The 27923-nt window shown below is 39.1% G+C and overlaps 1 protein-coding gene across 8 annotated transcripts in view; it reads left to right on the forward strand.

Moving 5' to 3' along the window:
• LOC101736018 (syntaxin-binding protein 5) overlaps positions 1–27923 on the forward strand; it is a 235842-nt gene that overhangs the window by 168182 nt on the left and 39737 nt on the right. For all 8 annotated transcript variants that reach the window (XM_038019508.2, XM_062675298.1, XM_062675296.1 and 5 more), the window contains 2 exons: positions 6089–6271; positions 19711–19845. In XM_038019508.2, coding sequence (XP_037875436.1) covers positions 6089–6271; positions 19711–19845 — 318 coding nt within the window. The remainder of the gene's footprint in view (positions 1–6088; positions 6272–19710; positions 19846–27923) is intronic.

Below are 27923 nucleotides of genomic sequence, written 5' to 3' on the forward strand. Positions count from 1 at the left end.
GGCCGCCGGGTCCCCCGAGGGATATCCTAATTGCGTAAACATATTAAACCCCGATCGATTCTTTTAGGTTTAACTTACTAAGCTTTTGGAAAGGAATCTTGTTTGGAAGCTATCCTTTTATATAACATAATCTATCCATAATATAGCTATCCTTTTATAAACATATAATGTATATACATAAAGTGTGTAAGTACATGTCTGTCATCCATGCGCTCGTGGCTTATAAACCACTTGAACAGTTGTAGTAGTAGTAGTAGTAGTAGGTAGTTCAACCAGTGTATTCGTATAGACGTATAGAGTGATGCAAACGTGTTCATGAACTTAATGTAGTAAGAAACAAACCTATAAAATTTTATATAATAGGCGGGGTGGTGGTACCTACCCGTGCGGACTCCCAAGAGGTCCTACCACCAGTGATTACGCAAATTATAATTTTGCGGGTTTGGTTTTTATTACACGATGTTATTCCTTCTCCGTGGAAGTCAATCGTGAACATTTGTTGAGTACGTATTTCATTAGAAAAATTGGTACCCGCCTGCGAGATTCGAACACAGGTGCATCGTTACATACGAATGCACCGGACGTCTTATCCTTTAGACCACGACGACTTCCACGGTAAATAAAACGTAAATACAATTTTATTTATTTTTTATCCCTTTCCATTCGATTTACCACACAGCTCAACTCCCGAGGGTTGTAACATGATTTTCCCGTCAACACGTAAAGTATTCTATCACACTTCAAGTCATCCCCTTGTATTAAATATGCGGACGCGCCATTGCTACCCTTTAATAGTGTTATCCCTCGGTGTAGCTCCGGACATACACAACCGGTTTTTCGGTTTTTAGGGCTGTCGAGGAACCGGATATCTGCAGATATGCGAAATGTATGTTTGTGACTTCTTTGGTTTGTTTGTTCGTAGTTTATATTAAGTTTCGGTTATGGCTGCTACTACAAGGTTGATTTATGGTATCATTAATATATTTACTGGTGGTAGGACGTCTTGTGGGTCTGCAGGGGTAGGTACCACCGCCCTGCCTATTTCTGCCGTGAAGCAACAATGCGTTTTGGTTTGAAGACCAGGACATTTATTTTAGTGTTAAAAGTCAGATCTTAGAACTCATGCCTCAAGGTGGGTGGCGGCATTTAAAAATATCTAGGAGCTCTGGTAATCACTGAACTCTAGGTGAGCCTAGCTCATCCACCCGACTAAGCAATTAAAAAAAAAGACGACATATCCAGTGCAAATAGTTTGAGCCAATATACATATATTTTTAGTAGTAGGTAGCGGACAAAGGCGACAAAACAATTGTATTTCTCCTATTATTTCAAGATAGTCAACTCGAAAAGTGGCCCGAATTTGAGAGCTTACGTCGCTTTTAGGCATTCTGAAAATTTATAAATATTTTAGGTACATATAGTTTACTTTCGTATTTTTTATTTTGCTTTTAAATTCCAACACACAAAGTTAAAAAATAAACAATACTAGAGCAGTGCCTGTCAGCCACAATCGAATCCCCTGAATTACCTTAACACTGATTGAAATCAGCCTCACCACAGCAACAAATTGTTAACAAAAAGTTCGGACTGAAAACACTGCAGTAAGAACTTTCTCTGGGTCGAAGATCTGTCCACTGTAGAAGGTTACAAGAACGCCAACTTTCCCAAGAGCCCCTAAGCAGCCAGTATCCGCCACAACCATCACATCGCCTCTACTAAAAACATCCGTCTTTGATTCACCCGCTTGCATTAGGGCGGTTTTGGCGCACACCGTTCAAAAGGATAACTAACTCCCCATGGGAGACACATGTGGGAACTTGAAACCGAAAGTTTTTGCATTAAGCTTTCGTATAAGCTTTGAAGTATACCTAGTCTAATAAGTAAGTTTTAGATCGAGTCATGCAGCCGTATCATGAATCAGGACAGACATTTCTTTTCCAACATCATATGATTTAAATATGACACTGAATGGTGGTAGGACCTCTTGTGAGTCCGCGCGGGTAGGTACCACCGCCCTGCCTATTTCTGCCGTGAAGCAGTAATGCGTTTCGGTCTGAAGGGTGGGGCAGCCGTTGTAACTATACTGAGATCTTAGAACTTATGTCTCAAGGTTGGTGGCGCATTACGTTGTAGATGTCCATGGGCTCCAGTACCCACTTAATACCAGGTGGGCTGTGAGCTCGTCCACCTATCTAAGAAATAAAAAAATGATACCCCCCGACTGTAGTTGCTCTAAATTCGGACAAACGGTCAAAATGAGGTTTGAAAACAAATGAAGCTGAGACTTGGACCTCATACCTCAAAGTAGAAGGTGGCAGCATTGCAGTGCTTGTAACATTAACTATATTAGAGAACGTTTAAGGCGAATTTACATTACGAAATTAGTGGCATGACATTAATTTCGTGACATTAGTTTTACCAACAGTTTCACGTGTAATTTAATACTTTCGTAATGCATGCATTAATTTCATGCATGCAAATTATTTTTGTGCCCTGCGCGATTTTTTGGTGAAATTAGTGTCATGCAACTAATTTCATAGTGTAGACGCGACGTGAAACTAATGTCGCGAAAGGGCCTGCGCTGTGCGGACGTGTGTATTGTTAGTTCGGACGCGCTACAAGCGTTGAAAATGGTAAACCAACGATGGAGTACAGAAAAAAATATAGATCCTATTAATGAATATCAGCGACAAGGGTGTCTCTGGGACCCGAAACACCTACAGTAAAAAATCAAAATTATCTTCACTCATTCGAAAATAGTTTTTATAACTCTCAGGATCTTCATCTACTAACTCAGAGACTAACTTCATTGCACCTAAATGCCTTCTTGTTGACCATCCTCGAATCTAACAACTTTTTTTTTCTTGATAGTCTTTTTTTAAGTTTATAGGTATATAAGCATTTCTTTAGCTACATTGAATATAGCAAATTATAGTTTTGATGCTGAAGGCGCCATGGTTACTGCGATACTGTTGATTTCGCGACACTAATTTTTTAAAGAAATTACTTTCGCATATATCGAAACTACTTTCGTGAAACTGAGCTCAACATGCATGACACTAATTTCGTAATGTAAACTCCGCATTAGCATCAGATGCGACTGTCAAAGTATACATACATAAATAATTTACGGCTTATGTTTCTAAAATATATCGTCATAAACGATATTATATATTTTTCTCGAACTAATTAATAGTAGCGTGAATGTTGGAGGCCTTTCAATGAAGTCTGAGAAAGGTTCTTTGTATTATTATATAGTTTTAATTACAAAAGTTTGTGATATTTAACGGTTATAAAGGGACCTTCCACTGACCCTGCTCCGTGCTCCCACGCCGAGTACAATGTGCAATACACAGCGTAACTTCCACCTGAGTGACTGGATGCTTTTGCCATACATTTTCCCTCAAAAAGAAATAAAAGGAAAAGAGAAAGAGACAAATGATGCTCTTTGTCTCTCTCGCTCTCGACTTGTAACATTAACTGTAACTTTACTTATCTTCTATCTTAAGTAATTGAGAACAATTAGACCCTCGCTCGAAGCTAGTTGTTACATCGAAACTCGCGTTTTCGACATTAGCAAAAGTTTCGCAATTAAATTCTATTTGACGTTACAGTTCCTTAGTCGAATAATTACTGGCTTTGATGAGAATATTTTAATTTAGTTGATGTCTTTGTTGCCACCATCTGATTTTTCAATTTTGTTATTATAGCAGCTTACAGAGACAGTGTTTTCAGATTAAGTAAGGTTGAGTAGCTCACGACCAGTCGAGAACTTGTGATACTAAAAGTTAATTATAATTCTGTCTTGCTGCGCGGAGTCGAGAAGCCATAATATCTAAAACAAACGCCTTAATTCAAACTTAGAACATCAGCAGTCAATTTGTGATCCGGCCACAACAAACAAAGTTACAGATTAAATTAAGCTTCGAAGACAAAAGCGCGACTAACAAGTTTAGCTTTAGAGATATTGGAAACTAGGATTAAAGTCAATTTGTATTCAATGCAGAGAGCTTTGAAACCGAGTTCTTGTTACATTTTTTTTTATTGCTTCTATCGGTGGACGATCTCACAGCCCACCTGGTGTTAAGTGGCTACTGGAACCCATAGACATCCACAACGTAAATGCGCCACCCACCTTGAGATATTATTGATATAATAATTCTTCTACTCATATCTGTCAGAAAAATATTTATAACTAATAACACCATGCTCCAACTCACGCTTTTTTTACAAATTTTTTTTTTTACACTATTTTCAATTTAAATTTATTAAAATTTATTTTCTATAGTTGAATTTTATATAAAGCGTGTTTTTTAGTTTCTTTAAACTATTATTTATTTTTCATTTTTTAGTAAAAATTTTTGCAAATTGAATAATGGAATAATCTTTTCAAATCAGTGTATTGTCATCGGTCCTTGATAAATCTACAAAGTTTGAATTAAATCTGGCCGTTTAAAGTGGGTCAAAATCGCGTCTAAAGGAATCAGTTAGAAACATACAAACATACATACAAGTGAAGCTAATATAAAGCGTGTAAAAATAAAACAAAACTCGTGGAGCCCGTAGGAACCACAAGATAACTGTTGCTCTTCCACCACTGTTGCTCTTCAGCTCGAGCACGGAAACGATTAATCTTTAAATTAGCAGGAACCGATTCTGGTCACGAACGGACCCGATATCAAAATTACAAGCAGTCACAAAACGGCTAATTCGCATTAACTCGCGACGCTACTTTGCATTAGTTTAAATCAAATTTTAAATTAACAATATTTATATTCTTTTGTAATTGTGTGCGATGATTATTAACCATCCGCATATTCCTTTTGTAAAATAAAACTCAATCTTGTTTCATAGTTTATTATTTATGTCCAGACAAAAGTTTTGTGTGGACCAGATTAAATTCCCTTTCTCGAAAGAAAAAAGAAGCGTTTGTATAGAAAAATACTTATCGCCAAAACTTCAAAAGATATGTTGGCGCCGTTGCGATGACATGTTGGGTGCAAGGCTTATTCAAATAAAAGTGGACTGTATTTATAGCTGGTTTATTAATCGGATCAAAGCTAGTAAGTACAATTTTACGGGACCGACAATGATTGTGTGTTTTTCGTTGATGCACGTCGTTCTATTTTGCAAGTCCACGCCTCTCCCCTGCTTCCGCCGTGGTGAGGAAAATAGGGTTGCTATATTTTGAACAAGATACTTGATTTGTTTATACACAGTCTTGTAAACGTAATATGCTAACAATGAGCGCTCGGGGATAGGCTCTTAGTAATATTTCTGTCGGCTGCGGCTGTGCATTATGTTAATTACAGCCGCAGAGCGCATTAATGCGGCGATGCATTCGCTTCGACGACGACGCCAAGAGCACTACTTGGAGAGTGAGCGAGTCTATCTGCAAGGGTAGTTTGTTCGGAGATTTCAGTTACGTCTGGATATCAGCCTTTTATTTGTACGACAAGAGTTTATTGACATAGAGAGATTTCTTTTTACTATCGGCAGGGCGGATATACGCCTCACCCGATGGTTAGTGGAGGACGTAGTTCAGGGAGGGTGATCATGGATTGCGGCTACATATCGAGGGGCATTCCCTTTAAGTCTCGTTTCTTGAATACACACATAAAACGGTAGAAGCAGAGCCCTTTCCAGAGCTTGATGGCGCGTAGTACACGCACGTAGTCTCGTTAAAAGCACTGTCGACGAACACAGTGACCCACTAAATGCGCCACCCACCTTGAGATATAAGTTCTAAGGTCTCTGTATAGTTACAACGATTACCCCACCCTTCAAACAGAAACGCATTACTGCTTCACGGCAGAAATAGGCAGGGCAGTGATATCTACCCGTGCAAACCCACATAAGGTTCTACCACCAATAATTACGCAAATTATTACACCATGTTATTATTCATTAATCAAGCGATTGTAAAAACAGAGACATTTTCAATACATCATATGATATCGACACACGACACTACCGCGACTGCAATGTATAGCGTTTCACCAACACATTCATCTCATCGGTACATACACATCTGTAAAACTATATTTGTCAAAGATGTGCCAAGCATTTCCTGAACCACGTGAAACAGACTGGGCGGGCCGGGCGTCGACGCGCACGTGCGCCACGACGTCGGCGAGGCGGTGCTCCACGCCAAGTTCCTGATCAACGAGGGGGCCCTCGTCACGGTCACGGCCGACGACCAGCTGCACCTCTGGACCTTCAGGCAGAAGTCGCCCCAGCGCCTGCAGTCCCTCAAATTTCAGAGAGAAAGGTAATTGTTTCGATTTGTAATTTCAACGCATGCTGTGCTATATTCATTTCACTTTACCAAACATTTCTATTTATACACGTGGTTATTATTGATTTACACAAATTAAATAGCTTAAATAACGCTCCATTTTTTTTTGGATTCGTAATAGTTACACGTGTCGTTATGCGGGAACGAGACAAACCAACAACTAACTGTACACATGCATCATACATAACACAATTAGGATAATATATATAAAACACTTACGAATCAAAGCGAGTTAAGTCCGTGTTACTTTAACAATCGTTCATGGCTTATGATTGCTGTATGATCGGCGCGATCGGTTGTCAAACAAAGAATTTATCACAATTTTACCTTTTGAACGTAGCGCGAACACAGATCCAGCACGGGTCCACGATATGCGCACGGACGTTGTAATCACGATTACGGGGGGATAAATTTGCTCACGGCCCATCTGATGTGAAGCGGTTGCCGGACCTCGTAGGCATCATCACAACGTCAATGGCGACATAAATGAAGCTCATACTCTTAACTCTCTCATACTCTTTCTTCAAATGACATTTAAAAAGCTCTCAGCGGTAGGTGGCGGATTGTCCATGTCTATAACATTGTTTTTAAGCGACAATCATCATATACTAGTAGGCAGGTCATATGTTTTTGTGCCATTGATGACAATGAAAAACCATTAAACATATCACATTCGAAACCCAGTATTGATAAGACCACATCCATTAAAAGCCTCGCATTCATTCATAAAAAGCCCCTGAACAAAAGCTCAGTTGTTTTGTTAAGCCTTCACGGTACAAATGAAAACCAATGACAAAGGCAAGGGGATAATTGTAAAATGTAATCACATGCCCGAGGACCGCACTGTAAAGCTTGGCTTTACCAGATTTATCGGTAACGAGACAAAGGACGAGGGTTGAGCGGTGCGGGAGGGGGAGGACGGGACGCGTAGTCAGTGATATCAAATCAAGCAGATCATATTCAAGCTCATACACACACGCATCTGTTACAGTTGTGCGGGTGACGGGGACTTAGTGATGGTAAAGATCACCACATACAAACACGCACGTAACCGATCTATGAAAGGCCAGTCGGATTGTTCTGTCATTTTTATTCTGGTGGTAGGACCTCTAGTGACGTCCGCACGGGTAGGTACCACCACCCTGCCTATTTCTGCCGTGAAGCAGTAATGCGTTTCGGTTTGAAGGGTGGTGCAGCCGTTGTAACTATACTGAGACCTTAGAACTTATAACTCAAGGTAGGTGGCGCATTTAAGTTGTAGATGTCTATGGGCTCCAATAACCACTTAACACCAGGTGGGCTATGAGCTTGTCCACCCATCTAAGCAATAAAAATAAATATATAAAGCCGCATTCACATTGTAATGTCCATCGACTCCGATAGTCCGTTAACAACAGGCGGGCCGTAAACTAGTTCAGCCATCGCGCAATGAAAAATAAAAGTGTGTTGTAAGCTTATCTGAAGAGGTACAAAAAAAAAAATCGTTTGTCCCATTCTTACGCAAACCCCCTCCTACGATATACTGAAGTATTGAGTTTACGAACTAACTAACGACAAGGTGTATAACTCGAAACGTGTAATCAAAGGCCGTAATTGCTCTCCGGAGACAATCCTGTATAAAAGCAAGGCCCCTAATGAATCAGTAATGTAGCGAGCCTTTCATTATATCACTTGGGCGTGAACTTTTACGTTCGTTAAGACAAAATACAGTGATATTCGTGAACGCTATTCGTGATTTTTGCGATAATGAGAATAGACGAACGGTATACATAGATTTTTAAAGCCTTGATTGAATTTCGCCAGCCAGAGATATGAGTCGAAATCACTGTCAGGGGCTGGGACCTGGCGGGGCTGTACATTCCGGATACATACGTGCAGTACACATCAAAGCTATAATCGAATTGCTTGCTTTTTTTGTTTTTTCCTGCCTGAGCTGATGGCCTTAATCAGCGTAACCCTAACAAGTAGGTGAGCTCGCGGGTGTAAAACCTGACGACGCTACTAACACTAACCCTAGCAAAAGCAGTGCTTCACAGAATCTACTACCGGATCAGAAACGCGACCCACTGAGAAGATCCGGCAATAAACTCAGTGAGCTGTGTCTTTGGGTTAATTTTCGATCGAGTATGTAGTTACCGAGGGCCACGATGAGATAATTCTCGTGTCATGCCGCTTTTTCGAAATGTAGCTTGATGGCGACTTAGATACTTACTGATGGACTCTAGGTCGATGTCGTCGTGGGGGTCTACAATTCTGACATACTATGGGGCTCTGACGGCTATCCTGCAAAAACGGGATTGTATTATTTGGAGGGGTTTAAAGTTAGTGCGGACCGCGTGAGCGAACACTACACTTGCATTACCGGACATATACAAGTTTTGTAGAGTGGATTATTCATATTTTATCCCCTTATTTCTATGGGAAAATTTACTTCACTTGCAAATCATCGGATAGAGATTCGCTTCCAATTAATCACTCTAGACATCAGTGAAGGCGCATTATATTCAACGGACGTCCTAAATCTGATACAAGCTACAAATAGCATGAAGGTTTGTTTGTTTCGATCCGCTCAGTGGGTGAGGAACATTACGCGCGAGGGGAGGCTGGCGTAGGGCCTAATTACGACAGGACCCGCGTTGCCATGGCAATCGTCTCTTTGTAATCACGCCTTGTTAAGTAAACATCGATTTTTATGTTGATTACTCTGTAAAATTTGCCTCTTAAGAGCCTAACTTAATCGCTTGAAACACGCTAACGAGGATTGAAAAATTCGTCGAGAACAGAAAGTGGCACGACCGAGCCCTTAGCATGGCTGCTGTACATAAGCGACGATACATATCAAATATAAATTTCATGCGGACATTATTACATCGTTTTGTCTCAGACCTCTATTTTATTTCCCTTATTAGCAGGCAAGCATATGGCCCACCTGATTTCGAGTGGTTACCTTCGCTCGTAATCAATGCTGGGGCACGGCTAAGCTGCTGCCTACAACTGGGCACTGTCCGCAGCCTCGTCTTAAGAAAGACATGTCATAGCGCTTAGAAAAAACAGGCGGAAAATTCGTTCTAAAGCCGGATGATACGTGGCAAAAAGATGTCTGGAAACCCACTGTGGGTGTTCATCACAACATTATTCACGCTGTGATTCTAGGTTATATGGATGGAGTCTGGTCCCATGGTGTGCCGTGCAATGGTAAAATATAAGGTCCTTACATATGAAATTGGCGTGTTGTACGGGAGAAATATAAAGTATTTTTTTTTTGTAAAATATAATTAATTAATCAAAGTATGCACCGTTGTTATCTGTGCACTTTTACCATCTCATAGGTAATTCATTGATCCCATTACTAAAAAACCCATTGGGGTGAGAATCAATAAGATCTTTGAAGGCAGTTGGACTGCCGAATCGCAGTTAAAAAAAAATCCGTGTAAGAAGTTGTCCAAATTCCGGAAAAAATGGTAATCTGTTGGAGCAAGGTCCGGAGAGTACGGTGGACGTCGCAGACATTCCAATTGTAGCTCATGTAACTTAGTGATTGTTTGTTGTGCAGTGTGTGGTCTTGCGTTGTCGTGAAGCAGCAGTGGCCTAGAGCGATTGACCAATCGCGGTTGTTTAGCAGCTAGTTCTTCCAAGTCCACCAAACACTCACCAATAACTTTTTCTGAATCAATTTTCGCTTAGTGCAGGATTTGACTGGGTCTCCAGGGTTCAGCCATTACGACGAGCGCTTCCGATTATCGTACAGTATCCACTTTTCATCACAAGTAATGATTCGATTTAAAATCCCTTCATTATTGTGTCGATTGAGCAAAGTAACACAGCAGTCGACGCGCGTTTGCAAGATCGATTCACTCAATTCATGAGGTACCCGTCGTTCAAGTTTTTTCAATTTCCCGAGTTGCTTTAAGTGGATTAATACGGTTTTATCAATTACCCCGAAGCCTGCATCTATCTTTGAAGTGCTTTGTGATGGATCTGCTTCCACAATAGCCTTACACTCTTAATTTTCATTTACTATCAAGTACATGCAAACAGGATAGAAAGAATCTAAAAACGGTTCCTTTATCATCTCGCTTCTATCACATAATATCAATCTCAAATCATATAAAGAACGACTTTCATTCTATCGGATGCAGTCATTAAGCATACGACGTAAAGTAGCTTTTTTTTTATTGCTTAGATGGGTGGACGAGTTCACAGCCCACCTGATGTTAAGTGGTTACTGGAGCCCATAGACATCTACAACGTAAATGCACCACTCACCTTGAGATATAAGTTCTAAGGTCTCAGTATAGTTACAACGGCTGTCTCACCCTTAATGCAATTAAAATCCGTGATCCACACCGAGCTGTAGACCAATAACATTTGATTTTTTTTTAACATTAATTTCCCTCTTTTTTGATAGTTGTTTGTTTTTTGTAAGTTTTTATTTGCAGTTTTTTTTTTCTTAGTTTTAATATTAGCTGTCGATATTTTTATCTTATGCACAACCCCTCTTAAGCAAGATGTGCTCACACCCAAAAGGGTGAAATATGTTTTTTTTTTCTTTCTAAATAAGTTCAATGTTTATGTGTGCAAATTTTATACAATTGTATAAACTTAATAATAAAAAAACACCTTGGTCTCCGGCCGTCCACGGGGTTGGTTCTGAAGATCGAAATTTCCAGAACGAAAACGTTGGAGCCAAAAATGTAACGTGCTTTCTTTTGGCGACACCAGCGCCGTACACATCATTAATCCTTCGTGTTTCTGCAGCACTGATGCCACGGTAGAACTCGTACTCGTAAATATACCGATATTTTCATTCCAAAGAAGCCTCAAAGGATATAACTAGTCCTAGCTTCTTTAAAGAAATAAATAATAACTACGTCACTTGGCTGTAATGTATACTAACTTTGGAGCTGATTAACGACAAAGGGAAGATCTTCCACCGAGCGGGTGATATTGCTCGGTAGACCGATGGTCCGAATGTTGTTGTTCGGAACTTGTATATATGCAAGCTTATCTTGAAAATGTCGTAAGCGAGATTCAGGCATCTGTCAAATATCTAGCGTTGTATGATGGCTACCCGACCCCAAGCGTTGATGATCCGGTCGTGGGCTGCGATGAACTGTAGCGGCGTGATGAGGCAGTGAAGATGCGTGCCGTAGGACCAGGAAGTGCAGTGAGTAGGCTGCGATGGTCCTGTTGAGGCTGCGATGCTGGCTTGCTGTGGGACGACTCTCAATGACGTGCTTTTATCTGTGAGAATGCGGGGATTGTGGTAGACGAAGTTCTTGATGCGCTGATGATGAATCAGAAGGTTGCGTGTTCACATCTCGTCACAGGTCACCAGTTTGGGGAGATATACGACAAAGGGAAGATCTTCCACCGAGCGGGTGATATTGTTCGGTAGACCGACGGTCCGAATGTTGTTGTTCGGAACTTGTATATATGCGCTTTATCTTGAAAATGTCGTAAGCGAGATTCAGGCATCTGTCAAATATCTTGCGTTGTATGATGGCTACCCGCCACACTAACAACACTGACATACAATGTATTATTTTTTTTTTTTTTTTTTTTTTTTATTGCCTTTGTAGGCAGACGGGCATACGGCCCACCTGATGGTGAGTGGTTACCGTCGCCCATGGACTTCAGCAATGCCAGGGGCAGAGCCAAGCCGCTGCCTACCGCTTAATACTCTCCATAAGCCTCGTTTGAAGAAGGACATGTCATAGCGCTCGGGAAACACCGTGGAGGGGAGCTCATTCCATAGCCGGATGGTACGTGGCAAAAAAGATCTCTGGAAACGCACTGTGGATGACCGCAGTGGCTCCAGGTAGTATGGATGAACTCTACTCCGGTGGCGGGCGGTGCGATGGTAAAAACGAGATGCTGGTATCATCTCGAACAATTCCTCAGAGCACTCCCCATGGAACATACGGTACAAAATACAGAGGGAACCGAAGTCCCTCCGCAGACCCAGAGGCTCCAAACGATCCGAGAGAATGGGATTATCGACAATCCGAACGGCCCTCCTCTGTATGGAGTCAAATGGAAGAAGCTGGTATTTGGGAGCCCCAGCCCAGAGATGGGAGCAGTACTCCATGCGAGGCCGGACTTGTGCTTTATAAAGCAAAAGTCTTTGTCCAGGCGTGAAGTACCGCTTCGCTCTGTTGAGGACTCCCAGCATTTTGGACGCCAACTTGGCTTTGCCTTCCAAATGACTCCGAAACTGGACATCGCTCGAAATGTCGACCCCAAGTATCCCGATACTCTCGGAAGGTTGCAGGGATACTCCTTGGAATTGCGGCGCCATGACAAAGGCGTACACGACAAAGGCGCATTATACTCTTATATAACATTTATGAATCTAAATTGAAGAGATTATATTATAGAGTATCGTATTATATAGTACTTTATTCTTTTCTTTATTGCTACTAGTACTTTATAGCTTATTGCTTAGATCGTGCTGATGGCCCGCCTGGTGTTGAATAGCTAGCAGAGCCCATTGATATCTACAACGTAAATGTCGCCACCCATCTTGATAAATCAAATCAAAAAATTTTTATTCAACATAAATGAAAGTACATACTTGTTGACCGTCAAAAGAACTACCGCCAATTCACAAGAACTAGCCTCCGTCCTGAGAAGAATTGGCAAGAAACTCAGCGGGCATGTTTTTTTTTTTTTTTTAATAAGCAATTATTATTTATTAATTTTTTAATATTACATTTTTTTTTTCAATATGAGTTTTTTACAATGAGTATTATAACGTAACAATTACTACAATATTGAAATGCCCGGAGCGAGCAACTCATTCCCACTTTGTGCAATCTTCTAGATAATCATTGACTTTATAGTAAGCTTTATTGCACAGATGTTCTTTAACAGTTTTCTTAAACCTATGTATATGTAGGTTCTGAACGTCTTGTGGGATTTTGTTGTACAGGCGCACAGACAAACACCCGAATGAATTTCGTATCTTATGTAACCTACTCATCGGCACAAATGAGTTCTAAGTCTCAGTTCAATGGCTTCCGAACCTTCAAACCGGAAAGCTAATATTGTTTCGTGGCAGGAATAGGCAGGCTGGTGGTGGTACATAACCGTGCGGGATCACAAGATACTCTCCCATTAAAAAGTATTTGTCTAAGTGTTACTTAAGCTCGCATACGCAGTGCGTGCTTATTAATTAAAAAATGTACGGGGAATATAACATAAATATGTAAAATAAACATAACGCTCTTATTTACATTTCAACATAATATGTAAACACGTATAAACATTAAGCACCCATATATATTGTGGAAATAAACCTATTCGTAAAGCAAAAGTAAAATCTCATTAAATCTCTGTTCACGGAACCGTTGCATAGCGTCCGACATTTTAAGAACACATTTAATATTACTAGAGGACCGCAGTAGTCGAAATTCGACTATAACTAATTGGAATTGTAAGTTTGTACACTATTATGATTGTATTTTATACTTCTATAATCACAAATTTCGCACTATAAAAAATATTAACAAAGACAAACAATATTTAATCTCGATTTGACAACAGACGTCAAGAACAAAAGTTTGACAATAAATAGTATGCATGCGTGTGTGCGTCAAATACATGGTATGTAGTGTGTGTAATGTTTTCTTTATTGATTTAATGTATCTTTTATGCATTATTTTAAATAAATATTAGCATTGTGCACTTCTTCTTTATATTCTCTATAAGTGTGGAAAATTTCATACTCCTCCGTCCGCGCAAATTTCGTAAAAAGGGATACAAAGTTTTTGCTTCACGTATTAATATATAGATGGTTTATTCTCGCTTCTTAGTTTTATTCAACTCACACGTACGACCTGGGCGGCAACCTGCCTACCTTTAACCAAAAAAACTGTTAAAACTGTAAAACCGTTCTAAATTTTGAAAATGAATCGTCTGAGCATTTTTAATTCAATAAATAACCACCAAATGAAATACAAATAAAACAATTAATTCCCCAACTTGTCCACGTAAAGTTTTTAAATTTTAATCGCCACAAACTCTAGATTTCGGTCTAATTTTTTTCTTAACATGACAGGATAATATTGATAGCGGTCATCGCCAGAAGATCTCTCGAACCACCAAATGTTAGATACTTATCAGAGTCCAGAAGCATCACAAATCAAATGTAGCAGCCGCAACTCAACATTGTTTCGCGTTAACAACGAGGTTTGGACCAGCTCGGGTTCACTCACGTCCTACTGTTGTCTATTTATTCACTCGGGACGAACTAGACACCTACCTAATATCATTAAACTTTATTTATAGCTATCGACTGAAAACTAACTCGATTTGCATAATGATGAGAATCGACCGTGTGACGGATTCGTCTACAGTCGAGGAGGCCAACTAATGACCCAAATCGTAAAATCTAATGAAGGTAACCCGATTTCGGCCCCACGCTCGCTGACTTTCGTAATAACAAGGATACCGGGTTACAGCGTTGAATTGATTACATTCACGATTCAGCAGTATCAAGTATTGTAATCACGAGGACAGACATCTGTGTGTTTAGTGCGAGTTTTTTAACGTTCTCGATAGCGTAAAAGTTAACCCAATTTTGTATGCAGTTGGAACAGCGCCCCTAGCGGCAAACGTACGCAAACTATCCTATTCCATACAAATATGAGTTAACTTTTACGCTGTCGAGAACGTTAAAAAACTCGCACTAAGCGCTCTGATATCCCACACAGTATTCAACTGTTCTGATCGAATATTACACTCATTTACTCTACGTCCGATCATTAGCATTCTCGTATAGCACGCGTATACGATGGCCGAATAAATGTAATAATTGAATAATCAACTTGAATTTTCCGGACTGTAAACTCTGTCATCGTAACGCAGACAGCAATATGCTCGAACTACATAAATTTTATTTTTATTTTAATTTATTTATTGGGTACGAACATGTTATACATCAGCACAGAACATTACAGGTATCATATACATTGATTTCACACTAAATGCTAACACAATTACAGGTGCCGACTGCATGCATTAAAAAAAAAGCGGCTCATAATATAAAAAAAAAAAAACAAAAAAAAACTATATATAACATTACATGAAGACCTTACATTATTACACATTTACTACCAAATACGCTATTTATCTTAAAATGTTGGCAGTAATGCGATAAACACGTGCACGTATTGCTTATCCTTAATTATACACTTATAAGTCTTCCGTGACCACGAAAATCAACAATTCAACAAACCCACGATGAAACCACACAAGTACTCTTAAATATTCACATGTTTCTAGAACACATTAACACAAAATACATACATTTATAATTTGTTGGGATTGTCTATGTTCCCGGCACTGCTTAGTCCGGCTAGTCGTGTCCGGGTCCCGTTTGTCCATGGGCCGCACCGCAGAGTGACTCTCGGCATTACCTATGTTGCAGATTTCCCGTCAAACTAACACACACTACAAACGAAATAAAGGGGTGAGTCCCTCAATGTCGTAACCGCATAGCACGCCGCACGTCGCTCGCTTCATGCACGTTTATGCTTCGTCCACAGACCAGGATCTACATACAAGATTTAAAAAAAAAGATGTCTGGTGTCGTGAGACACCGGACAAGAACGAAGTTCCTTATTATAAAAATATTAATTTTAAGTTCTATTCGAGGTATGAAGAAAATAATTTTTCGGGTATACATTTTTTATTATTTTTTTTTTTTTTATAATAAATAAAAAACTATTTTACAAAGCTATCAACTTTATTTTATTCACAATGATTTATAAAAAAATTATAATAAAAATATGTTATTTTTTGTACGTTATTACAAAGTTAAGTCGTACACTGTGTGCATTACTGATAAAAATCTTACGTTACGGACGTTTTTTCCCAGTTAGGGTACCCCTCCGCATCGTCCCCATAAGGAACTTCGTTTCAAAACTTCGTTCCAATAATTTGAAGGCAAAATTACGCTGATTAAAAAACATTTTGACACGTCCTCCGTGACCGTGAAAATTGAAACACTCCATATGTTCATGATTGACCCGAAACTAATAATTTTTTTATCATTTTTTATATGTATGGATTGAATGACATTTATTTTATAACTTTACTTACTTCATTATCAAATTATTTAAACAAGTTGTCAATGAAAAAATCTAACGACAAAAAAAATCAAACATAAATATCTTGAATTGTCCGGATTCGCTGTAATCCGCATCAATGTAACCTATGATCAATTATGTTAAATATAAATAAATATTATTAATATTGATAAAATATCTGTAAATATATCATTTGTAGACCAAATTGATCGTTAGCTTGATTCACGATTTAAATAAGCGGTATTATGTAGTAGTATCAGACTGGCGAAGCACCCTGTGCAATCTTTTGATCACTAGCCGGTCAGACTGTTTTCACGTCTATGTATACATATTTAAGTTCAGTTTGAACAACTGAATAGGATCTAGCGTATCCGAACATTGTGGGGTGTCGTCCTTGTGTCGAGGATCCATCGAGTGGACAAAGCATTTAGCCATCTCAATGATTCGTATTTCTTTTATTTGCTTTCTTCTGAACAGATTCAAATAAATCATAAATTTATACAAAGAAGTGAACTATCACTACATTAATAAACATGAGACTTAATGTTCCATTGTATCATTTATCAAAATACGATTATGACAGAAAATATTTTGCGAAAAACGTTTTTCATTTAAAATTATTTTTGATTATTACATAACTTTGATTGAAAATTCTTTATTGCACAAAAATATTGTACAAAGCGAACTTGACGTCATACAGGCATTCTCTCCAGTTAACCCTCGTTGGTGAACTGAAAGATTCAAGAAGTGCCTAGCTTTGATGAAGTTAATACATGCCGATAATTTAAAGAATTATAGTAGACATGAGAGAAAATAAACACTAGACTAAAATTACATTACCAAAATAAATACATATATACATACGTATAAATACATATAAAATACATAGATAAGAAATACATATCAAATAAAATAAATTATATAAACCACAACATAGTAAGTACAAAACAATCAAGCAATCTAGGCTTTGAAAAAGAGATCATGTACTTTCGCTTTCAAAATAATATAACTTTTAAACAAAACTTGATATAAAAAACAAACACACCCAAAAAATAATGAACTTGTTAATTACATTAGTAACGCTGACGTCGACTGTACGGACTATCGGCGTTATCTCAATTAGAGTGATCATTCAAAAATAAGATATAATAGAACTCAAAGGTACTTAAGTAGGTACTGAGATTGGACCGATGAAGAAAATGCTAAAACAAATTGTTATATTTTATTTTGAGCTTGTAATGTGTACGTTAATTTGTTTGGCTGAGCCTATGTGCATGGCAACTCTGTGTCTGTAGATAGAAAATTAATGTGTATAAAATACTGAGAAAATTGTATTGACTGCCATTTTGTCCGATATAGAATAACTGATGCGTGGTCACTGATCGTTGGGATCCCATCAGTTATGATTAAACGCTGTAGTGAAAGTAGTTTTTGTTTTAGATATTTTGTTGTTAGCCAAAACCACACAACTAACCAATGTCCATGACATTAACTGCCTAATGCCACTCTACCGATTCGTGAGTTAATATTTGCGTGCTCGTGTGCGCCCGAGATACTGCCGCCGCGAGGGAATATTTTTTTTATTTTTATCGCTTAGATGGATGGACGAGCTTCACAGCCTACCCGGTGTTAAGTGGTTAATGAAGCCCATGGAAATCTACAATGTAAATGCGCCGCCCACATTGAGATATAAGTTCTAAGATCTCATTATAGTTACAACGGCTGCCCTAACCTTCAGACCGAAACGCATTACTGCTTTACGGCAGAAATAGGCAGGACAGTGGTACCTACCCGCGCCGACTCACAAGAGGTCCTACCATCACCTACCAATCATGCGTTCGTCCATCAAACGTCGAATCGGCGACCTCTAGCATAGAATTATGCGCGACACCACTCGGGTGAAAGTGTCGCGTGCCACTTCGACAGTATCGCAGTTCACCGAACATCGTGGTAGCAGCTTCGAGACACGGTTACAAATTATCCAAAACACAAATATCATACAAATTTATTAAATTTCTTTCGTTCTATTTGGTAATAGCGGCCCGCTCCGGCTCCGCTCGGGTCTTTAACAAAAATTTCAACGATATTTGACGGTGTTTTATTTTTTTAAATAAAAGAACACTTATTGCGGCATAACTATAATAGTTAGACATATGCTGTCGCGACACTTTTTGTAAATAATAATGTGTTCTACAAAGTCGTAGTACATTATTTTATTCTATAATCGATAGTTTTCGCAGGGCATGCGATGTAAAGAATATTTTAGGTATTTTTTTACACCTTGGGTTACATTATTGGAGTTTTAGTAAGGATCCCTAATTTTTTTAAAAAAAGTTTATTATAGCCTATGTCACTCGGGAATAGTGTAACTTCCAAACAGTGAAAGAATTTTTCAAATCGGTTCACTAGTTTCGGAGCCTATTCAATACAAACAAACAAACATATCTTTCATCTTTACAATATTAGTATTTTATTAGTTTGGTAATAAATGTAAAAATAAATATTAAGTCTCATAAGGCCAAATATTAGTAAGGAACAAACCTTCACAAACAATAAGATCGCATGTATCACGGGCAACGAATTAATTACTGTTTACTTACAATTTTTTTTAATATTAAGTCGTGTTAAATAGAAATTAACTTAGTCATTAAATTAACCATATTAAAGAAATTAACCTTTGATGTTGATTTAACCGTGCATCGACACGTCGGCTGACTGTATCAAAAGCTTTACAGATAGAGCTTTGAGAGTTTACGAGGAGTAAAGGTGGTTAGGGTAGACAGGCATTGATTTGGTTGCCACGGACGTAGGGCGCGAGTTCGAAGGTGTGAGCTTACCGCCAGGCAGGCCGACAGTCGGCTGCCGTAGTCGGCAATAACAAAAATGACATCGTCCTTAGGCAAAAATCACTCTCAGGGTGCTTAGTGAGAGTTTTTTAACTTCTCGATCGCGTAAAAGTTAACTTAAATTTGTATGGAGTTGAACAGTGCCCCTAGCGGCAAACGAAGGGAAGGTGCTTCAACTACATACAAATTTGAGTTAACTTTTACGCGATCGAAAACGTTAAAAAACTCGCATTAAGCACACAATTACCAAGACTATCTATCTCGATAGAGACAAATTCAAGTTCGAATTATTTATTTCAAATTGAACGTAATCAAAATATGCTTGTTGAATTTCAAATCATGTTATGTCTTTTTGGTCAGGAGGAAATCGCCGGACTGCCACGCTACACTAGGGACGGCGGGCGGGGCAATATCATGTTACGTCAAGGAGTTTCGCTCAATAATCTAGAATGTCGTTTCGCTTTGTCACCAGAGTGACCTGCCTGCATCTGCCGCTGCAGTCGAAGTGGGTCCACGTCGGCACGGAGCGCGGCAACGTCCACGTCGTTAACGTGGAAACCTTCGCGCTCTCCGGATACGTCATCAATTGGAACAAAGCCATTGAAGTGTAAGTCGATTTTGACTCTTATTTGTAAACGGTTAAACTCATTTTCATAAATCAGCACTCGACAATATTACGAATGAGTTTTTAGAGTTTTTGGAGAAGTATAAGTAATTCAAAAATGAGCTGGAACGTTCGTATTGGTGATTGATGTACCGACTTCATTATTTATTTATGCATGAGTTGACCTCCATGAGCAGACGAGCTCAAGACCTATCTGATGTTTTGGCTTTTGCCGAAAAATCCAAACACTCTTTAGTTAAATAAATACTCTTTAGTTATACATACTTCCTTTTATTACTACAATTTCACATAATCTTCGCTTTACTTAAAATACATAAATGGCCTAATCCGGTACACTTTCAGAGATCGTCCTGGTTCTGCCTTCAAATTATAATTGTTTGTAACTCCGCTCAATCCATAATGGCAGTCATTGTGTGCACTCGCCCCGCGTTTTTTTTTTTTACAGAGCGTAATTTCGTTTTGAAGTCAAACCAATCACAAATAATGTCTATTTCTATCTTTGTTTGTGATTGTTTTTTTTTCATTCGTCGTTTTGGTTTCAAGTGGGGGAATTTTTTTTGTGAAATTTGTTCCGAGTTAGACTTCCTGACTTATTATTTATTCGTAGAGCGGAAATGAACAGAAGTTAATGATAGTTATGAAACTAGTATTTAAATCATGAATATTCTGAATACTTTACTAATAATATTTACATAAATGATGGGCACGAAGATTTTTTTTTTTTTTTTTGTCAGGAGGAAATCGCCAGACTCCCACCCTCCACTGGGGATGGAGGGTGGGGCATGTCGGAGTCGAACCGACTAAAACCTCCTGTCGCTCAACAACCAACGTCCAACCCTCGCATGAGACAGAACTCATGAAAAGGCAAGGGGAGGAGAGTGAAGCGTTTAGTGCGGAGCACATCTCTCCCATCACCCTCCCCCTCGGGACGCCGGGCCAGCGATCGTCGGCGCCACGACCACCAGCCCTCTCGGTCGGCAGGCTGTCCGAAGCCCGCCTAGATGGCGCCGGTTTGAATAGGTTATCCTACGAAATACCCCGCTGGGTCAGAACCAGCGTGGGTCGAGGATAGCCGGCCTTCCATCACCCGGATGCTCTTGCGTAAAACGCGTGCAGAGCAGCTTGCACGTCGTCTTCTTAGGCCCCCCTCGCCGGGCCCCAGACCGACATATGAGGGGGACCCGAAACACTTAGAGGGCCAGGGCTAGGGCGAGATCCGCCTCCCTGGTCCCCGCTCGACGGCGACGGGCTTGTGCGTCTCTCACGCGCCCCGCCGCCTCCTTCTGCGAGATGGTGCACTCGCAGAAGTCGAGCATCGCCTTCCACGACTCGTCGTTGCCGAGCATCGATGCCACAACACTCGGCAACGACAAGTCGTTTCCTATTTTTGCGACAAGGACACGGCGCCACCCCTCCCATGCGGGGCAGGCAATGAGCGTGTGCTCCGCCGTGTCCAAGTCGCAACCACAATGGTAACACTCTGCCGTCGGCTCGGCTCCGATCCGGTGCAGGAACTCACCGAAGCAACCATGCCCAGTGAGCACCTGCGTGAGCCGGAAAGTGAGGCGTCCTCTGTATTGAGGCGTCCTCTGTGGGCACGAAGATTGGCTATAAATAAATATGTTTTATTCACACTTCAATAGAGTTTGTTATTAATTTTACGTCTGTTTGTAGTACTGAAATTTCAATAAAATGATCCTAAAAGTTTCATGACTATACTGTCGAAATGGGACCAGCAATTTATTTACAATAGTGTTTTAGCTCGTATATTTTAATTACGTTAGTAAATATGTTCCTAACAGATGTTACAGAAAGATTCAAGTCTCAGCCGCATCTCGAAAATTAAATTGAATGCAATGAATATAATCCGATTGCTGGAACGGTATGAAATATAAAAACGAGAATCTGTAGTCACGTTCCAAGCCGGTTAAAACGCGTTAACGCCCATTACGAGATAACATTACACAAGGTACCGAAATAAGATGAGTATTACCGCCGACGCCGGTCTAGACCTAAAAATCTTCCATCAAATTATATTATATATTCCATAAAAAATATATTTTAACAGCCGCGCATCTCGTCCGTCGTTAAATTCATCTCGTAAGCTCGCGAGCATCTGGCGCTATGTATAAATACATCAATTATGTATTTTCTTATTAATTTCCACGAGAAGGGTTGCGGTGTGCTAGCGTCGAATAAAATAGGTATGTGGTTGGATTTTGACGTGAAGCTACGGAAATTAGATAATTTTGGCTGATAATTATCGGGTAGGTACCACCACCCTGCCTATTTCTGCCGTGAAGCAGTAATGCGTTTCGGTTTGAAGCGTCGGGCAGCCGTTGTAACTATACTTGAGACCTTAGAACTTATATCTCAAGGTGAGTGGCGCATTTACGTTTTGGATGTCTATGGGCTCCACTAACCACTTAACACCAGCTGGGCTGTGAGCTCGTCCACGCATCTAAGCAAAAAAATTAAAATAAAAAATGTGTATAGCTTAAACATTAAAATTACTTTTGAAACTGTTGAGATTCAGCTTTCGTCTACGCCTACACTAGCTCGCCCGTCAGCATACGTGATATATACATACATACATGGCATTCATAAAACACATAGATTATACCTGCCAAATCTTAAAATTTATAAAAAAAATTAATACAATATAAAGTAGACTAAAATGTCGTGTGATGTAAAAAACAACGCCTCAATTTCCGCTATTTTTAGATATAAAAATGCCTTCCATAAAATTTACCCGAAATTCCTGTAATACATATTAAAGTGAGAGCTATAAAATTTTGAGAAAGAAACATAATCATGAATCGGAACTTTACGATCGGACATAAAACGTTATCGAAAGTACCGCGGCGACGGGAGCACGTGTCTCGCACTCCGGCACTCTCGCACACACAACACGTGTATTTACAACGAAACTACAATGTAATTCAGAGAGGTAAAGTTGTTTGAACATATTATGAACATGTCTACTCCCACACAGACCGGGACGAGACGTGAATTCAGCACTTTATTAGTCAAGAGGTAGTTTAATTATGAGATCAAAGCGGCAGGTAAAATTATTTTATAAATTATAATTATTTTATATAAAATATTTATAACTATAATTAAAATTATTATTTTGTGAGGTTTTCGCGAATCGTAAATGTAATCAAAACTACTCTTGAACTAGTGATTTTACTTGAGGTAGGACGTCTTGTGAGTTCGCACGGGTAGGTACCACCACCCCGCCTATTTCTGCCGTTATATTGTACCACCACCCCGCCTATTTCTGCCGTTATATTGTACAACTCAACAACAGTCTCAAACAAACAAAAAACTTATTTGTTTTTTCATATGTACAATAAAGACAAAGACAAAATTCACAGATAATAATTATTTAATTACAGACTACAATCTGGACGTATATCTTCCATGATGTAATATAATCTGTTAGGGGTCAACTTTAAGGCTCTGTTATAACCGAGATAGAGCCGGCAGTAAAGACGCTTTATGTGAAACTATGGGTCTTATCTCCTCGGCCCAGCGCCACACTTACTATGTATTGATATGTGCTGCACACACTCGTACAACGTGGGACCTTGTCTGAAGACCGATCGGAACGGTATTATCTGGTATGGACATTATGCGGCTCAGTGTATGTACTATAGCACGTCAGCTTTGCAAGAGAGAGACCAGATATCACGTTATATTATCCATACAGCTTGAGAAGAACAGGACACGTATTAACTACGTAACAAATAATCTCACTTAGACATCAAAATAATACTATATGTCGCATATTTACCATTTATTTATTTAGTTTTCGAGGTTTTGCCTTGTAACATTCGATTTATTAAAAGATTTTGATATAACATTGGTCAATAGCTATTAAAAAAAAAGAAACGTTTGACAAAAATTGGAATACAGAAAATGTTATATTGGTACGTAGAGGTCGATCGCAATTTAGTTTTAGACTCCACGCCACATCTACTGTGTAGTGATTCTGCATTACTCGTAGTCTTCATACGGAGCTAAGGATTAAAATAATGATTATTTTTGTTTCATAGACATATGTTAGATTTCACGGATCGTCTGGTTTTAAGTGGTTACCGGAGTCCATGGACATCACTACGTGAATAACGCTACCCATCTTGAGTGATACGGTCTAGGTCTGAATTATACTTGTATAGTATAATATTGTTTAAAAGTAGATATGCCGCTGTCCTGAGGGGGCAACTCTCTCTGTTTCATCCATGTCTCTGTTTTCGACTACAGTAATAGAGTGAGGAGACAACGCGGCGCCGAGCCTGACATCCTGGAGTATCACCACCACTATTGATATGTAGTTACGTGATATCAATGATGCCACCGCTTGGAAAGCATCTGTTTCATTAAAGCTTCTCCGTCTGCTTCCATTAAAGAGCTTATCCTAGATGTTTCCCGTTTGAGACTAAAATATACTAAAAGCTGCCGAAATATCACTTCAACAAAATCCCGCTAAAGCTTAAAGTACCACCTGTGCATCGAGCTTTTAAGCTCACCTGCATTTTATCTCTTCATTTTCATTTCACAGTTTTCGTTTCACACTCGAAACTAAGTTTTGTGAAAGCTCGCAGCTTAACAGGCCATTAGAGCTGCTCGAGCTTTTTAAGTTTTCAAAGCAAATTTAAACGGAAATCCCACTAATTGGCGTCAGTGGCTTCACCAGCTCGGTTTGCATTCGGGAACGAATGTAAAGCTGTGTTGTGCTTAGTTAAAGTTCGGATGAGTGATCACGACGATCAAAAAGCTATCTCTGTCGCGAAACATGGTCGTAAAGCCCTTCACTCCAGTGCAACTGATATTTTCGATTCGATATACCATGAAATTTTCTTAATATAAGATCTACATAAACCTGAATCCCACTTACGACATTATCAAAAAATCTTGCACAAACAAGATCTCCACCACTCTAAAACTATACTTGAGACTTTAGAACTTATATCTCAAGGTGGGTAGCGCATTTACCTTGTGGATGTCTATGGGCTCCAGTAACCACTTAGCATAAGGTGGGCTGTGAGATCGTCCACACATCTAAACAATAAAAATAAAAATAAAAATGGAGTACTCTTAAATGAAGTTCAATTAAAAATATAGAACTGTTGATGGTAATACCAAATAAAACACTCCTATAATAACATAATATAAAGGTCGCGTATTAAGTGAAATGTCGCTTAAACCAAATAGCCTATCACTCCTCTAATAATAAGAACGTTAAATACGCTTATTAAGCCTTCGTCAAACAGAACGCGTAATTAGCGCGCGTCAGAGCGCTAAACTGACGCCGCGCTATGACGCCGAGATGTGTTGTACTACTATGGTAACATACCGTCAAACAGAGCCCCAGCGCTATAAGTACGCAGCGCTTTGTCGCGGCATTAGGACGCTTTGACGTCAGGCGTTGTAATTTTTTACAAATTTTATTTTAGCGTCCGAGTGAATGTGTATTAAAATACTGGATAATGCCCGAAAATTTGATAGAAATAGTTAGAAAATACCCATGCTTATACAATGCCACATCTGAATCACGCGATTTCTTAATATTTTTAAATTTTCACACTGCTATCGAAAAGCACTATGATTTGGCGAATGCGTTGCGTCAAGGAGCGTTAGACTCATCTAGTCAATTTGAAGAGCACGACGTTAAGTACGCGGCGCTAAGTACGCGTTCTGTTTGACGAAGTCTTAACTCTCCAACGTAGCTTTATCACTCTACGAACTATGGCGTAGTAGACGTCGTAGCAATCGGCTACGGCCGTAGGCGGCTTGCGGCTTGAAACAGACAAACTTCTCACAAACATTTAGTTTTCATTAAACGACTAAAGTTCATTAGATTATTATGTTACAAAATGTGGTTACCTTTTGAGCTTTGTTCGGAAGCTCATTGTGGTTGTTCCGCGGCCGGTAAAAGCTTTGAATGTAACTTATGAAAACATTTCTGAAATACTTTGAGCGGAATGGAATAGTTTTAATTATAGTTGGAATAGTTAGAATACAGCTGAGCATTGTATGAGATTGAGAATTTTTTACTGGTGGTAGGACCTCTTGTGAGTCCGCTCGGGTAGGTACCACGACCCTGCCTATTTCTGCCGTGAAGCAGTAATGCGTTTCGGCTTGAAGTGTGGGGCAGCCGTTGTAACTATACTTGAGACCTTAAAACTTATATCTCAAGGTGGGTGGCGCATTTACGTTGTGGATATCTATGGGCTCTGGTAACCACTTAACACCAGGTGGGGCTGTAAGCTCGTCTACCGATATAAGCAATAAAAAAAGATTTCAAGATAGAATCTAGATATATAGATTTCGTTATAGATAGATTTCGTTTTAAGATAGTTCACTGGGTTCCAGTAACCGCTTAATATCAATTGTTTATTTGCTCATTTTACTTAATATAAAATAGATAAATCAAAATTCACTGCGAATTTTAGCACATTCCAAAAACCAGTGGCACGTGACCCAACACACTCACACTCACACTCTACGTGTTATATGAACATAATTCCTTTGGCATAGACTGCGATAAAAGCACTTGAAATATTTTAGCAAAATTGAACCCATACACAACCGAATAAAGTCAAAATTGTTAATGAGAATTACAGTAGATTTCTCGTTTCGATAACGTCGTAAATGCTAACTGTTTTCACAGCATTATCTCCACAGAATACAGGCGAAAATTCTACAATAATTTTCACCCAAGTTCCCCTTTACAGACAATATGTGTATAGTCTTTATATCGCTTGTGTAAAGTTCAGAATAACGTGACAATGCCTTTGTAAAATAATAATATGTTAGTCCTTATCATGAGGGTATAAAGTCTCTCAGAGTTTTGAACAATAAAATGTGTTAGTTTATTGGCATTTACATGCGGCACCGCGGCACGTGGTCTGTGAACACTGACAGGTTCTTTTAAGAACACTTTTGGTTGTCAGAGGCGTTTTTAAAAAAAAATACAAAATTGACTGAGATATTCGCGTCCTAAAAACAATTCACCTGAATTTTATTTGTAGAGCACTCGAAAAGATTCTGAGGGACTTTTCCAATATATTATATTCCCCAGAAAACGCTAGTTCGTTTTTCTGATTAAAAGTTTTTACTTCAGGCTGATTAAATTTCGTTAAGAGAATACAAACCATATTATACTTTATTCCATTGCGATAATGTTTGATGTTTTCTATGTATTCAGTTATTTAATACTGAATAGCTTAATTTTTACTGGTGGTAGGACCTCTTGAGAGTCCGCGCGGGTAGGTACCACCACCCTGCTTATTTCTGCCGTGAAGCAGTAATGCGTTTCGGTTTGAAAGGTGGGGCAGCCGCTGTAACTATACTTGAGACCTTAGAACTTATGTCTCAAAGTGGGTGGCGCATTTACGTTGTAGATGTCTATGGGCTCCAGTAACCACTTAACACCAGGTGGACTGTGTGCTCGTACATCAAATTAAGCAAAAAAAAAATAATTTTTTAAGTGACATTAAATTAATGCGTATTTTTGATAAAATGGATAAAAATTCCATCGTGAATGTTTTACCTTTACCACCACAACCAAGCGATGCATAACTTCATCTACTATTGCAAAAAAATATCAAGTTAAAAGCTAAAAATGTCCACACTGACAAACAACAAGCAAAGAATAGAATTTTTTTAAAACACAGATTCGTAAAAACGAAAGGGAAGTATTGAGATGATTCACGACTTTAATAAAAGGGTCCCAAGGATGCTTAATGCAAAATATTTCCTTTCTAAGGACGGCTCGGGACGCTGCCTACAAATTTTCGCTTTGTGTAAAATTCTGTACGCATATAGAATGTTCTTTGTGCAGTAACTTTAATTAATGATGTTGTTTCATTTATTTATTTATTTATTTATTAAGTTGCACCAACAAAGTGATCATCAATACTTGAACAATTGACAAAAGTTCAATCGACAGTGCATTAACATCAAAAATAAATATATACAGGGTTACAGGTTAAGTCGACCTATTCCCGTTAAGAGCGTGTAGCTTACATCGTTTCTGACTGATTTGACTA

This window comes from Bombyx mori, chromosome 23, assembly GCF_030269925.1.
Source record: "Bombyx mori chromosome 23, ASM3026992v2".
NCBI lineage: Eukaryota > Metazoa > Arthropoda > Insecta > Lepidoptera > Bombycidae > Bombyx > Bombyx mori.